We start from the raw sequence: 17,095 nt of genomic DNA, 5'->3' as shown, positions 1-17,095 counted from the left end.
AGAGCAGAATTAGGCCGATACCCACTAATTATCAAAATCCAGAAAAGAGCCGTTAAATTCTACAACCACCTAAAAGGAAGCGATTCACAAACATTCCATAACAAAGCCATCACCTACAGAGAGATGAACCTGGAGAAGAGTCCCCTAAGCAAGCTGGTCCTGGGGCTCTGTTCACAAACACAAACACACCCTACAGAGCCCCAGGACAACAGCACAATTAGACCCAACCAAATCATGAGAAAACAAAAAGATAATTACTTAACACATTGGAAAGAATTAACAAAAAAAACAGAGCAAACTAAAATGCTATTTGGCCCTACACAGAGAGTACACAGCGGCAGAATACCTGACCACTGTGACTGACCCAAAATTAAGGAAAGCTTTGACTGTGTACAGACTCAGTGAGCATAGCCTTGCTATTGAGAAAGGCCGCCGTAGGCAGACATGGCTCTCAAGAGAAGACAGGCTATGTGCTCACTGCCCACAAAATGAGGTGGAAACTGAGCTGCACTTCCTAACCTCCTGCCCAATGTATGACCATATTAGAGAGACATATTTCCCTCAGATTACACAGATCCACAAAGAATTCGAAAACAAATCCAATTTTGAAAAACTCCCATATCTACTGTGTGAAATTCCACAGTGTGCCATCACAGCAGCAAGATTTGTGACCTGTTGCCACGAGAAAAGGGCAACCAGTGAAGAACAAGCACCATTGTAAATACAACCCATATTTATGCTTATTTATTTTATCTTGTGTCCTTTAACCATTTGTACATTGTTAAAACACTGTATATATATATATAATATGACATTTGTAATGTCTTTACTGCTTTGAAACTTCTGTATGTGTAATGTTTAGCAGGTTAGCAGGTTAGGATAGTTAACGTAGCAGGATAAGATAATTTACTCAGCAGGTTAGGATAATTAACGTAGCAGGTTAGGATCATTTACTCAGCAGGTTAGGATAATTAACGTAGCAGGTTCAGATAATTTACTCAGCAGGTTAGGATAATTTACTCAGCAGGTTAGGATCATTTACTCAGCAGGTTAGGATAATTAACGTAGCAGGTTAGGATCATTAGTTTACGGTTTGGAAAAGGGTTAGGGTTAGCTGAAATGCTATATACTGTATATATACATATACTTTGGGCCTTAATTTGACAAAAGCTGGATCCCTTTTAGCCATGACCCCTGAAGTCAACATGGCTTGCTTGGACATGCAAACAATTGGAGCTTATAAGCTATACACAAAATAATATATCTCAGACAGTCACAGTGCATAGAATGAACATGATACCTGAATCGCATACATTCTACAATCATTCTTCCCCAACATAACATTTGTAGAAGGCGACATGAATCATCACGTGGTTTGATGGCAGAAGATAAACCACATTAACTACCAAGGAAAACACCAGTTCGGCTTGTTGATTAATTATGCAATTATGCGTAATTTTCAGCCTTAACCAACTGAATAAAATATGTTAATTAATTAAAATCGAGACGTAAACCCTCACATTTCGTAATGAGCACTTGCCAGTTAAATATTACTCCAGTTCATAGTCTCTGATTATTATTAGTGGGTTATTAGGCAGATCTATTTCTCCGTCTCTCCAGATGCAATGACGGACAGGTTGTTTAGTCCAGAAGATGGCGCCCTTGGAATGGATGGAAATGATACGGAGATGGTTGGTCCAAACTTTTACGGTATATGTGCGGACGACACAGTATGACTAGGCTACAGACACGGAGAGATAGAGAGGCATGCACTCAAACACGCACACACACACACACACACACACACACACACACACACACACACACACACACACACACACACACACACACACACACACACAAAGCTCACATGGCTAAGCGGTGACCCATGGAACCATGGCTGAAAACGTTCCAACATCTTTGCATTGTGAACGGCACTCATAGTTAGGCCATGTCCTTAACCACTGCCCAAGGACCTGTTTCTGTTGAACTCATACTGGAGATGGGGTGTGGAAGAACTGGCCCTAAATCAGTAGTCTGCTGAAACTGACCCGAATACTTGCATATTCTGCATTATGCCAACAAACAGAGAAATGGTCTTAAAAATGACCCTCTGGCGAAAATGGTTTCTAGTACTTATTGTGTTGCACATTAGGCTACACTTGTACAAATTCCAATTGGGACCATAACTGTAAAACAACACAATTCACAAGTGCATGGGGGTATAGAAATTATCAAATTAGCGTGTTATGAAAATACAACCGACACTGAGGCAAAATGTGACTGAGTGGGGGAGAGATGGGAACGGAAAGAGCACGAGCCACGGTCAGGCACTGCCTCCACTCCTCCCCCAACTTCTGCAGCCCGCATGCGACGCTCTTATTAGAGGGACATTTTAAACGGTGAAAATTGCGCTTATATCTTCCCTCGCGAATGTGTATTGGCGTAATTAGTGCGTTTATACAAATCGCGGATGTCCTGCTGGCTCAAATGGCGACTGACATCTCTCTTTTCACGGGTTAATAATAGAGCGAGGATAAATGAATCAAATTTTGCCCCCCAAATTACATAGCGACGCTAAACACCCGTCTGCATTACGCGCATCTGTTTGTGACGCGCAGGGGGGAAAAACAGAACATTTTATATTGTTGATAAATCTCATTATTGTGTTGATCTGAGAGCATAAAACGAGCCCTGCAGTTTCTGACTCAATAAACGCGGCGAATTGTTGGTAGCCTAATAGTAAGTAAGGAGCATTTGGCTAGAGCCCTTTGGTTACGGCCACGCGTCGGAGGCCTGATTGGAATGAATTCATGACAATATGCTGCCTGCAATTTGCACCAAGATGATTGAATCGTTTGAAATGGCCCAAGATTACGCCTACAAATAATGTCATCGTGAATTGTATTCAATTCAATGAATTCAATATAGCCTAGTGAATATTGTCTCATGACAGAACTTAGTCTTGGGGAACCTTGCCCATGGATCTACGGTGCGCCCTCAACAAGATCTCACAGTCTCACTGCAGAAATATACTTTTTAACGTGTTTTTGTTGCCCTTACTGCTCTGTATCGTTCCATTTCTCCAAACATCAAATTTCGAAATTAAGGGTTAAGTTTAGGCAGTCATTCTGAATGGTTAGGTAAGGGTTACGGTTTGAGACAGGGTTAAAAACATTACGTTTAGACACTCATTCTGAATGGTTAAGATAAGGGTTCAAGTTTGGGACAGGGTTAAAAACATTAAGTTTGGGCACTCATTAGGAATGGTTAGGTAATGGTTGGGACGGGGTTAAAACAAGGATCGTATACTAGGGTTGAACACGTAACCTTCTGAACCAGAGACATGTGATTACGCCCATCTGCCATCCCTGTCCACATTATTCTGGCAAGACCGAATCCTACTTGATGGTAATAGCGCTCATTTACAGACATCCTCGGGACATGGATAGATGTCAAATTTCGACGTTAATCTTGATCGATCACCCTTGCGCCCTATACAGAGAAACACATTCATTTTATTTTCACAAACAAATCTATGCCGTTCGTGGAAATCCATGACCGAGAGCTCAAACTATAACCTATCACTTTTAAAACGTTTTTAAACATTTCTCAATATATGTTTTATTGTTATGTTTCATGTTTAGTAACTGGGCAGCTATACAGAGGGACAGAAGCAGCATCAGAAAAAAGTGTAAATTGCAGCTTGTTGAAGTTTTGGGATTGAATTCAGAAAATGATATTTTTAACAGTGATGGGCTCGCTAGGCGAAGGATGGGGTCACGCTATTCGCAGCGGGTTAAATAGACTTTCATTTAAAATTACATTCTCGAGCCATCTGCCCCTCTCTGGAGCGAGCCTGCACGGCGTCCCGGCTCCCCTCACGCCTTCTCATCATCGCCACCTTTACTTTTTAAATCAATCATCCGGCGCACGGACCATCTGATCGCCTCTGCAATTGCCAGAGAGAGGCCAGGCAATTAGTTTTCGCCTGTTGCAGTGTGTGTGTGTGTGTGTGTGTGTGTGTGTGTGTGTGTGTGTGTGTGTGTGGCGCGAGAGAAATGGAAGGTGACACAAGGCTTACAGAAGTGTTTGAGAGCGTTTTGGGGTAATCAATAGCAATCAAATTATCAAATTGTTATGATAATTCTGGTAGTTATTTCAGGGATCTTTTGGTCCTATTTTAAGATAATCTGAGGCAATTAATAGTTGAAAGGAAGAGTGTTGTCCTATAAAAGAACATACTGTAAAAAGCCTTATTCTATTACAGAACATCTATAGTTTGACATTTGTCCCGTTTTCTTTCATTTGCCATGGGAATAAACAACATACAACTCTTAGTTTACATTCATCCTTATATGCAGGATCAAATGTGTCACTATTATTGGGAATAAGATTAAATACATATTTTTCTCTTCTCTCATTATTAGACATTGATCCGAGGACTTGAGTTATAGTAGTATAAGATGAGGGTGCTGGAGTTTATAGAGGCATGGAAAAAGGCCCACTGGAGTTTATAGAGGTATGGAAAAAGGCCCACTGAGGTTTATAGAGGTATGGGAAAAGGCCCACTGGAGTTTATAGAGGTATGGAAAAAAGGTTTACAGAGGTATGGAAAAAGGCCCACTGAGGTTTATAGAGGTATGGAAAAAGGCCCACTGAGGTTTATAGAGGTATGGAAAAAGGCCCACTGAGGTTTATAGAGGTATGGAAAAAGGCCCACTGAGGTTTATAGAGGTATGGAAAAAGGCCCACTGAGGTTTATAGAGGTATGGAAAAAGGCTCACAGTAAACTAAGGACTAGATTTAACATCTCCAAACGGGTTCCACTTAACTGAAGGGATGAATTGTGATTATTTAACTCAACAAGATAATACATATTTCAAAATAAGATATGTATGATTATGCATATTATTATTACACTAATATCAATATTATGAATATTATGACTATTGTTATTAATATTGTTATTAATATTACTTTTATGATCATTATTAGCAGCCTATCATTAACTGTAGTTAAACAGTATGGGCCACACTTGCATAGAGTCAAATATGAGTTCAGTCCATGGGAGCAGGGTTCCATCGCGAGCTTTGTTTTTTTCCTCCGTTTCTCCAAAATTACCTTAATATACAAAAATATATAAAGCTGCTCTTTCCCCTACACATGAACCAATCAGGGACGCTATAACACACGTCAATGTGAGCAAGCAGATAGCGGAGTTTGAGAGCCAGCCAACAGTGTCTTTAATTAAAGGTTGGGTAGGGAGAGAGAGAGAGAGAGAGAGAGGAACGATCTCGGAGCGACAGACAGAGAGAAGAAAAGAGAGAGCGAGAGAGGTTGAATGAGTAAGTTAGTGAGTGAATGAGTAAGTGAGAAATACATTTAGGCTACTTCCAACTAAGCGTTTCACTAAACGGATAAAAAATGACTAGTCAATTCGAAGAAGATATCCACGACCGGGGAGACAGTAAGAGTAAACCGCTCACTCTGCTCTCCTCCTACTGCATCGACAGTATTCTGGGCCGACGGAGCCCCTGTAAAGTCAGGCTGATAGGGGCGCAAAGTTTGACAGCTCTACCCGGGAGACAGGAGGACGACAAGCAGACCGAAGGTAAGACAACCACCGCTAAACGTTCATGAAAACATGCATGGCTTTCCATCTGGGGAAAGGTTTGTACATGTTCCGGGAAAACATTTTTGGTGTTGAATATAGGCAATACGGTGTGTGTCTTTAACATGTTAATAAACCATCGACAGCATTGGGTCCACCGAGAGTGTCTGAGGTTGTGTGACTGTGTTGAAAATAGGATATTTGTCCCTTTCAAGCACTTTTTCAGAAACCAAAAGTAAACTTTATCGTCAATACGATATACATACTCTAAGGTGCATGAAACTGTAGACAGAAATAATACATGCTCAAGTCTATTCGAACATTATCAATGATGCCTTGTGCGAAGCTTTGCGTTGAACAATGCGCAGGCCTGTTGACACATGTCACTTCAACCTATCCATACTTCTGTCACCCTCCCCATAGGCTCAACTAAAGACCACCTATCAACAGACACAGACATGCACCTTCCACCAAAGCTGCGCCGACTCTACGGACCAGGCGGGAAGTACCTGGACCACGGACGGGTTTTAGTTCACGACCTCGATGAGAAATTGGATAGGGAAAGGCTTCTGGTGGAGCAAGCCTGCGAGAGTCTCAAAATCAACCAGGCTCCACAGGTGAGCATTAGCCGGAGCAAGTCATACCGGGAGAACGCGTCAGTAAGCCGGGGAGAGGGAAGTCAGAGCCCCGCTGGTGTGCCGGAGGATAGACTAGGGCTGATGAAGTTCGAGGACGCGGGGAAAGAAGAGGAGAGCTGTGGGGAGGCGATGGGTCTCTCCCCGAAGGACGAGGAGAGGGAGAGCATCCACGCCGGGGATGGAGACGTGAGGGACGGCGAGGACAGCGTGTGTCTGTCGGCAGGCAGTGACTCGGACGAAGGGATGCTAAAACGCAAGCAAAGAAGATACAGGACTACATTCACCAGCTATCAGCTGGAGGAGCTGGAGAAGGCTTTCCGGAAGACACACTACCCCGACGTCTTCACCAGGTACAGTCACAGTCCAATAGCTGTTTGGTGTTTTTGCCTACTCGGTTGTCATTGTCAAGCCAAAAACGTGTAGGAGTGGGCAAGAGAACAGTAACACACTGTCACCCAGGCTACAGCACAAACTCAAGTATTCATATGAGACGTGTCTCATATGAACGAAATCATTTATTCAACCGTATATACAACAATGTTACCCAACAAAGTCTCATAACATTTCTTTAAATACACGATTTGGATAGACGTTTCTATTTCACCTTACAATTTATCGTGTAGGCTACATCAACGAAAAGCAAGTAGCAGTAGGCTGTTATAATAATGATAATAATAATAATAATAGTAATTACGGAATAATTAAAGTTGGTAAAAAAAATAACATTGTTTTATCTTTACAGGGCCTGAGATACAAATACCAGAGGCAAACATATATCTCCGAAAATTGTGAAAGAATTTCACAAAGCTGGTGTATATTACATTGTTTTACATATTTGCACGAATTGAGTGTGAGATTGGGTTGGACATGAGATCAATTCATGCATAAACCTGGCCTGCAAGTTATAATTTCTGATTACTATTTTAATATAGATATGTCTGGGGTAACGACATTAAAACCCTTTATCATCATACCATTTATCTTATAAGTATTATTATATTTTTGTTTGTTTCTTGAAAACAGTCAATTGTTTATCCACTGATAACGTATTTCAGCCCGTCTGTAATTTGACACTGGCGCATTGACAGGTATACGGCCCAGCCGAACCCGGGCCTTACTTAAGGCCCAAAGTGGGAACACCAAACCGTTTTGTCACATTTACCTCATCTCTTTGTTTTCGACGATATGGATATTATTCTCGAAGGGAAAATAAACTGGTTGCAGCTCGATTTACCGTGTGCGTAATGCTGTTCTATTCAACGCAAATTACGTTTCTGGGCCTGCCCAAGCGCAAGGGTACAACACGCACGCACACACACACGCACACACCACACACACACACACACACACACACACACACACACACACACACACACACACACACACACACACACACACACACACACACACACACACACACACACACACACACACACACACACACACACAAACACACAAACACACACACACGGTGATGCGCACCTCAACTCCGTTGTTTCCCTCCATTAGCTGGTGCAGGCTACGCATCTAGAGGGAAAACACATACATTTCGAGCAAGTCTACACAAATCCACCTGTTACTGACTTTCACGCAAAGGCAAATCAGTTTTTCGAATGAAGCTTCATGAAGAATGATGAGTGAGTCACTGCTTAGGCTGGTCTAGATGAGTGAGTCACTGCTTAGGCTGGTCTAGATGAGTGAGTCACTGCTTAGGCTGGTCTAGATGAGTGAGTCACTGCTTAGGCTGGTCTAGATGAGTGAGTCACTGCTTGAGTCACTGCTTAGGCTGGTGTAGATGAGTGAGTCACTGCTTAGGCTGGTCTAGATGAGTGAGTCACTGCTTAGGCTGGTCTAGATGAGTGAGTCTAGATGAGTGAGTCACTGCTTAGGCTGGTCTAGATGAGTGAGTCACTGCTTAGGCTGGTCTAGATGAGTGAGGTCTAGATGAGTGAGTCACTGCTTAGGCTGGTCTAGATGAGTGAGTCACTGCTTAGGCTGGTCTAGATGAATGAGTCACTGCTTAGGCTGGTCTAGATGAGTGAGTCACTGCTTAGGCTGGTCTAGATGAGTGTTTTTTTGTGGAGGTAAATGAGTTGGTGCTATTTATTTTTTGATGCAATTAAATGTATAGAGGTGAATTTCAAATATATCTATTTTTTTTCAGCCAAACATGAAAGCCTAATATTGTTCTATAAAACAAATATATTTAGCTAACCTATGTGTTTTCAGGACCCCATGAACATGTAGCTTTGAATATTTAGATTTGAGATGACATTTCTCTTATTATAGTTGTATAATATTACATAATGTAATATTACTATTCAGTGGTGCATTTACAACAGGATTCAGAATGTCAGACAAAATTAATTCCCATCCATCTATATATATAAACTATATATATAAACTATATATATATAATAAACTATATATATATAAACTATATATATATAAATATATATATATATATATATATATATATAAATATATATATATATATATATATATATCAACTATATATTTATAAACTATATATATATAAACTATATATATATAAACTATATATATATAAACTATATATACATATCAGACAGGCAGGTGGATATACATATCAGACAGGCAGGTGGATTCTGTTAGCCAATCGCTTTCAGCAAGGTAAATCATCTATAGGACACATTTAAGATGGTGAATGGAACTTGTGACGTTTTAAACAATGGAGTAATCGATTTAAAAAATATATTATTTTAACACTGGCATCATGAAGCAAATAATACATAGGTTGTTGTTGGTCCATGTTTCTGTATCTATGTGCATTCATTGTTTTTAAGGCGAAATTGTGGTCATCGATCTGTGCAGCCTATAGAATTCTCTTTCAGCCAAGCACTCGATGTCTTTGTAAAAGTTTGGATAGCAGTATTTCCATTGACTCTAAAGAAAACCCGTTGTATAAGGGAGCTATTATGGCGAAGAAAAGACAGATTACAATACAATCAACCCGACAATTTCTCTCAAACCTTCGCAGGGAAAATAGCACAAAGGACCTTCATTTCGCTGTGGGTTTTCCATGTCTGAAAAATAACTATTTTTCTTGTATTGTTACCAGTGGGGCTAGGACAGAAGAAGAAAAAAAACAGCCTAGTTCTCGGTCACAAAAGGTAACCTATTTTCCTGCCTTTTCAGAGAGGAGCTTGCGATGCGGCTGGATCTGACCGAGGCGCGCGTGCAAGTAAGTGGCCTTTTAACGTTTTATTGCTGCAATTATGGCTGTCTGTCGCTTTCAACTAAAACGCCTTAACACTTACACATTTCAAATGGGTAATTGAAATATATAGGATACCACATTAGAAACGAATTTAAAGAACAGTACCACTTAGAATAAGATGAAATAATACCCTCTTTATTATTAGGCTGTTCTAGTTTATGTTATAATAATTCAAATAAAACATCTGATGCATATTTATACAATGTAGGCCTATAGCATAATTTAAAAGCATATTCAGATTTACATACCTTCATTAGACTATAGAATAATACGTTTACAAAGTCTATAATTATTTTTTATTTCCAATATGCTTACATTATTATTTATATAGTTTTGTGAAATGATGCATACACCAGGCTACAATTCAGACCTTTTTATAAATGTTTTTTTTTTAACCTTTATTTAACTGGGCAAGCCAGTTAAGAACAAATTATTATTTTCAATGACGGCCTAGGAACAGTGAGTTAACTGCCTTGTTCAGGGGCAGAACGACAGATTTGTACCTTGTCAGCTCTTGCAACAAGTCCAACGCTCTAACCATTAGGCTACCTGCCGCCTCACCTTACCAGACAGTAGCCGGAGAAAAGTCTTTATGAGAGTCTGAGTGATTTATTAACCCAAAATGTGTTAAATGACCCCAATCGCTGCGTAGCGAAGCTCCTTCCTGTTATTGGAAGTTATTACATGCGCCAAGGGACGTTTTAACGGCAATTAAGCGGATACGGACGATTTATAAAAGCGCACTTAGCGTGAGAGCAAACATGGGCTATTCTCAGGGAGAAAATTGTGTTTGAATTCCCATTGCGGGAATGAGATAGGGGAGAGGGAGAGTGACAGAGAGTGAGAGAGAGACTATTTGCACATCATTACAACACTGTATATACACATAATATGACATTTGAAATGTCTTTATTCTTTTGGAACTTTTGTTAGTGTAATGTTAACTGTTATTTTTTTATTGTTTATTTCACTTTTGTTTATTATCTATTTCATTTGCTTTGACAATAAAGCACTTTACAATGAATTGAAATTGAGAGAGAGAGAGAGAAAGAGAGAGAGAGACAGAGAGAGAGAGAGAAAGAGAGAGAGAGAGCGAGAGAGAGAGAAAGGTATAAGAGGTGGAGAGGGAGTGAGAGAGAGAGAGGGAGGCAGAGATGGAGATGGAGAAAGACAGAGAGAGAGAGAGCGAGAGAAAGAGAAAGGTATAAGAGGTGGAGAGGGAGTGAGAGAGTGAGGGGGAGATGGAGAGAGACAGACAGAGAGAGAGAAAGAGAGAGACAGAGAGAGAGAGAGAGACAGAGAGAGACAGAGAGAGAAAGAGAGAGAAAGGTATAAGAGGTGGAGAGGGAGTGAGTGAGAGAGAGAGAGAGGGAGTGAGAGAGAGAGAGGGAGATGGAGAGAGACAAAGAAGGGCAGAAGGGTGGCTGGGATAATGTTATTTGATTTCCCATTTTGTGATTGCAATAGAGACTCATTGAACCGATGCTTTGCACTTGGAGCCAATGAGAGAGACCATTAAAGGTGTTTGCTCCCCCTTTACCCCTCCCCCCTTCTCTCCCCCTCCTATCCCATCTATCCATTGAGAGCGTGGCTTGGCCCGGGGCTCATAACCAAAGAGACAGTTCAAACACGGCGATGCTCCGTCTGGGGTTATAGCCGGTATAAAACAACAGATGTCCCCTCGCAGAACTGTCGGTGAACAAGGCACTTAACGGGCGCATCGGGAGGTGATAAAAACTCATAAATTCCCGAGGGGCCATGTAATGCTAAACACTTTCAACGGGAATAGCGTGTGTGTGTGTGTGGGTGTGTGTGTGTGTGTGTGTGTGTGTGTGCAGGGCTAATATCGTTCACTTTCTCTTACTGTTGACATTTGTAGACTCCTGTCTCAAACTAGGAAAGGGGGAGGGCGTGGGCGTGGGAAAGGGAGGGGCGTGGGAAAGTTAAATATTCTTTGGGTATGACTTGTTCCACATTTTGAAGAATTTAATTTAAAGCGCATTAGTCTAATTGCTATTGGACTCTGTTCAGCCGTTATTCTCCCCACCTTTTGTGAACACAATTCTTAATTACCGTGTGCCACACCGATCTCAGTCTCTCAGTTAGACTGCAGGGGGAACTGATTTTAATTAGTTAACTTTAAACTAACTGACCGAGAGGGCACGCGGGTTTTAGTGCACGTGTAATTACCGCTGACTTTCCGCCTGTTTGTCACCTCACTGGGAGATGGGATCTTCCGTTTACACAGGAACTTCCACCGGATCAGGATCAATGTGTCAGAGGGTTTCCTTGGATTCCAAACAAATTTATGTCACCACGTACACTACATGGCCAAAACGTATGTGGGCACGTGCTCGTCGAACATGCCATTCCCGAAATCATGGGCATTTATAACAGCCGCAACTGCTATAACAGCCGCAACTTTTCTGGGAAGGCTTTCCACTAGATGTTGGAATATTGCTGCCGGGACTTTCTTCATTTCAGCCACAAGAGCATGAGGGAGGTCAGGCACTGATGCTGGGTGATTAGGCCTGGTTCGCAGTCGGTGTTCCAATTCATCCCTAAGGTGATCGATGGGGTTGAGGTCAGGGCTCTGTGCAGGCCTGTCAAGTTCTCGACAATATCAACAAACCTCGAAAGGCCCTTCCCCAAACTGTTGCCACAAAAGTTGGAAGCACAGGACCGTCATTGTATGCGGTAGCATTAAGATGTCCCTTCACTGGAACTGAGGGGCCCGAACAGTTCTTGTGCTGATGTCGCTTCCAGAAGCAGATTGAACCTCACTAGTGAGTGTTGTAACTGAGGACAAATCATTTGTACTCGCTACTCGGTCCTACTCTGTGAGATTGTGTGGCCTACCACTTTGCGGCTTAGTCGTTGTTGCTCCTAGATGTTTCCATTTCTCAATAACAGCACTGACAGTTGCCCGGGGCAGCTCTAGCAGGGCAGGAATTTGACGAACTGACTTGTTGGAAAGGTGGCATCCTATGACGGTGCGACGTTAAAGGTCACTGAGATCTTCAGTCCGCACCATTCTACTGCCAATGTTTGTCTATGGAGATTGCATGGCGGTGTCCTTGATTTTAACATCTGTCAACAAAGCGTGTGGCTGAAACTGCCAAATCCCCTAATTTGAAGAGGTATTTTTTAACCTTTATTTAACTAGGCAAGTCAGTTAAGAACAATTTCTTATTTTCAATGACGGCCTAGGAACAGTGGTTAACTGCCTTGTTCAGGGGCAGAACGACAGATTTGTAGCTTGTCAGCTCGGGGTTTGAACTTGCAACCTTCCGGTTACTAGTCCAACGCTCTAACCACTAGGCTACCCTGCCGCCCCTGTATATATAGTGTATCTTCTTGAAGTGGCTGTGAAGTGGAAAAATATTTTCAGCAGCTGCTGGGTATAAACCTTGACTTGTTTATAGGTATCTTTATTGCTTGCCAACATTGAATTACTGTATGTTTTATTAGCTAACCTCGCTAGCTAGCTAATGTTAGCTAGTTAACGTTAGCTAGCTGAAGTTGACACAAGCCATTTCGGTCTGCTCTAAAATTGCTCGTAAATGTCTTGCAGTGAGACAGAAAAACATCACCTTGATAATAATTGACAGGTATGTTTTCACCATTACTACAGACAAGTGTCTTGATTCTATCAGTTCAAAAGATATGACCCATATATTACCATATATTAACATATATCACACTTTACACATACCTCTAAACTAAATTGTGGGCCGTACTCATGAGCCACTAAACCTAACGAGAATGCCAGTGCACCGGTGTAGTATCAAGCTGCCTTCATGCTGCCAACAGCCTGTCCCATGTCATCCCATTATGCTCTATTGGGTTGAGGTCTGGGGACTGACCAGGCCACTCAAGTAAACTGAACTCACTGTCATGATCCAGGCAATATTTTTCCACTCCTCAGTTGTCCAGTGTTGGTGGGTGATGGCCCCCCTGGAGCCGCTTCTTGTTGTTTTTAGCTGATAGAGAAGTGGAACCCGGTGTGGGCGTCTACTGCAAGAACCCATCCGTGAACTAGGATTGAGGATTTGTGCTCTCCGTGATGCCGTTCTGCACACCACTGTTGTACTGCGCCGTTATTTGTCTGTTTGTAGCCCGCCTGTTAGCTTGCACGATTCTTGCCATTCTCCTTCGAACCTCTCTCATCAACAAGCTGTTCTCGCCCACAGGACTGCCGCTGACTTGATGTTGTTTGTTTGTCGCACCATTCTCAGTAAACCCTAGACACTGTTGTGCGTGAAAAGCCCAGGAAGCCGTCCGTTTCTGAGATACTGGATCCGGCGTGCCTGGAGACGACGATCATACCGCGCTCAACGTCTCTTAGGTCACTGGTTTTGCCCATTCTAATAGTCAATGAAACAGTAACTGAATGCCTCGATGCCTGTCTGTCTGCTTAAAATAAGACACAGCCAAGGGACTGTCGGAAGCGACCCATTCTAGTGAACAGGGTGGTGTACCTAATAAATACAAATGTCCAATAATCTGCACGGTGAGTGTATGTTACAGCATCTCTGCTGGTAAGAAAAATGACAGACTTAAGCTGGCAACTCTGCTGCCGGTATAATACTGTACATTTTAACAGGGAAAAGATTTACAGAGTATTCTGTGCCCTTCACTCAATCTACAGAAACTAAACCTACATAATTACATGAGGCCTATATGTTCTAGCTAACCTCTGACCTCACTCCCACTCTCTTTCCACAGGTGTGGTTTCAGAATCGTCGTGCTAAGTGGCGTAAGCGTGAGAAGGCAGGTGTCCAGACATACCCCCCTGGCCACCCTTTCCCCGGTCCCCTGTCTGCCACGCACCCCCTCAGCCACTACCTGGATGGGGGTCCCTTCTCCACGCACCACCACCCCGCCCTGGAGTCTGCCTGGACCGCCGCGTTTCCTGGTCTAGCTCCTCACCATAGCAACCACTCGGCCCAGCAGCAAGGGACACCGCTGGGCCTTGGAACATTCCTGGGTGCAGCTGCCATGTTCCGTCACCCCACCTTCATCGGGCCCACCTTCGGCAGGTGAGATAATAGGTACCTCTACCTATGTAACCCTGTATACCCATAGATATAGACAGAGGACTCAAGAGATCAAAAACAAATAATAGCACGGGCAGCGTCATTGAGGATTTTAACTGTTTACAACAATAATAATTGGGTGGGTATTCCTATGGGTTAAGGAAGGATCACATAATTCCATACAGGTGTACTGTCCTCTATAACACCACCTCACACCCGTACTGTCCTCTACCTGTAACACCACCTCACACCTGTACTGTCCTCTATAACACCACCTTACACCCGTACTGTCCTCTATAACACCACCTTACACCCGTACTGTCCTCTATAACACCACATTACACCCGTACTGTCCTCTATAACACCACCTTACACCTGTACTGTCCTCTACCTATAACACCACCTCACACCTGTACTGTCCTCTATAACACCACCTCACAACTGTAGTGTCCTCTATAACACCACCTTACACCCGTACTGTCCTCTACCTGTAACAACACCTCACACCTGTACTGTCCTCTATAACACCATCTCACACCTGTACTGTCCTCTATAACACCACCTCACACCTGTACTGTCCTCTATAACACCACCTCACACCGGTACTGTCCACTATAACACCACCTCACACCTGTACTGTCCTCTATAACACCACCTCAAACCTGTACTGTCCTCTATAACCCAAAACCACTCTATAACACCACCTGTACTGTCTCTACCTATAAAACCACCTCACACCTGTACTGTCCTCTATAATACCACCTCACACCTGTACTGTCCTCATTAACACCACCTCACACCTGTACTGTCCTCTATAACACCACCTCACACCTGTACTGTCCTCTATAACACCACCTTACACCTGTACTGTCCTCTATAATACCACCTCACACCTGTACTGTCCTCTACCTATAATACCACCTCACACCTGTACTGTCCTCTACCTATAATACCACCTCACACCTGTACTGTCCTCTATAACACTAACTCACACCTGTACTGTCCTCTAAAACACCACCTCACACCTGTTCTGTCCTCTATAACACCACCTCACACCTGTACTGTCCTCAATAACACCACCTCACACCTGTACTGTCTTCTATTACACCACCTCACACCTGTATTGTCCTCAATAATACCACCTCACACCTGTACTGTCCTCTATAATACCACCTCACACCTGTACTGTCCTCTATAACACCACCTCACACCTTTATTGTCCTCTGTAACAACACCTCACACTTGTACTGTCCTCTTCAACACCACCTCACACCTTTATTGTCCTCTATAACACCCCCTCACACCTGTACTGTCCTCTATAACACCACCTCACACCTGTACTGTCCTCTATAACACCACCTCACACCTGTACTGTCCTCTATAACACCACCTCACACCTGTACTGTCCTCTATAACACCACCTCACACCTGTACTGTCCTCTATAACACCACCTTACACCTGTACTGTCCTCTGTAACACCACCTCACACCTGTACTGTCCACTATAACACAATCTCACACCTGTAATGTCCTCTATAACACCATCTCACACCTGTACTGTCCTCTACCTATAATACCACCTCACACCTGTACTGTCCTCTATAACACCACCTCACACCTGTACTGTCCTCTTCAACACCACCTCACACCTGTACTGTCCTCTTCAACACCACCTCACACCTTTACTGTCCTCTATAACACCACCTCACACCTGTACTGTCCTCTACCTATAAAACCACCTCACACCTGTACTGTCCTCTATAACACCATCTCACACCTGTACTGTCCTCTACCTATAAAACCACCTCACACCTGTACTGTCCTCTACCTATAACACCACCTCACACCTGTACTAAACTCTTCAACACCACTCACACCTTTACTGTCCTCTTCAACACCACCTCACACCTGAACTGTCCTCTAACTATAACACCACCTCACACCTGTACTGTCTCTTCAACACCACCTCACACCTGTACTGTCCTCTTCAACACCTCACACCTGTACTGTCCTCTACCTATAACACCACCTCACACCTGTACTGTCCTCTATAACTATAACACCTGTACTGTCCTCTATAACACCACCTCACCTGTACTGTCCTCTATAACACCACCACACACCTGTACTGTCCTCTATAAACACCACCTCACACCTGTACTGTCCTCTGCCTATAACACCACCTGTCCTCACACCTCACCTGTACTGTCCTCTACCTATAATACCACCTCACACCTGTACTGTCCTCTATAACACCACCTCACACCTGTACTGTCCACTATAACACCACCTCACACCTGTACTGTCCTACCTATAAAACCACCTCACACCTGTACTGTCCTCTATAACACCACCACACCTGTACTGTCCTCTATAACACCTCACACTGTCACACCCTCTATAACACCACCTCACACCACCTCACCTGTACTGTCCTCTATAACACCACCTCACACCTGTACTGTCCTCTATAACACCACCTCACACCTGTACTGTCCAGTACCTGTAACACCACCTAACACCACCTGTACTGTCCTCTATAACA

The 17,095-nt window shown here is 43.0% G+C and overlaps 1 protein-coding gene across 1 annotated transcript in view; it reads left to right on the top strand.

Annotated features, from left to right (window-relative positions):
* Positions 1–5,302: 5,302 nt before the first annotated feature.
* Positions 5,303–17,095, top strand: part of LOC112227520 (aristaless-related homeobox protein) — a 29,356-nt gene continuing 17,563 nt past the window's right edge. Inside the window, exons 1-4 of the mRNA XM_024392325.2 lie at positions 5,303–5,614; positions 6,038–6,602; positions 9,430–9,475; positions 14,240–14,553. Coding sequence (XP_024248093.2) covers positions 5,428–5,614; positions 6,038–6,602; positions 9,430–9,475; positions 14,240–14,553 — 1,112 coding nt within the window. The 5' untranslated portion in view covers positions 5,303–5,427. The remainder of the gene's footprint in view (positions 5,615–6,037; positions 6,603–9,429; positions 9,476–14,239; positions 14,554–17,095) is intronic.

This window comes from Oncorhynchus tshawytscha, linkage group LG29 (genome assembly GCF_018296145.1).
Source record: "Oncorhynchus tshawytscha isolate Ot180627B linkage group LG29, Otsh_v2.0, whole genome shotgun sequence".
In the NCBI taxonomy this organism is placed as follows: Eukaryota; Metazoa; Chordata; class Actinopteri; order Salmoniformes; family Salmonidae; genus Oncorhynchus; species Oncorhynchus tshawytscha.
Note: the sequence above shows the minus strand (reverse complement) of the source record. Positions and strands in the feature narration are given on the sequence as shown.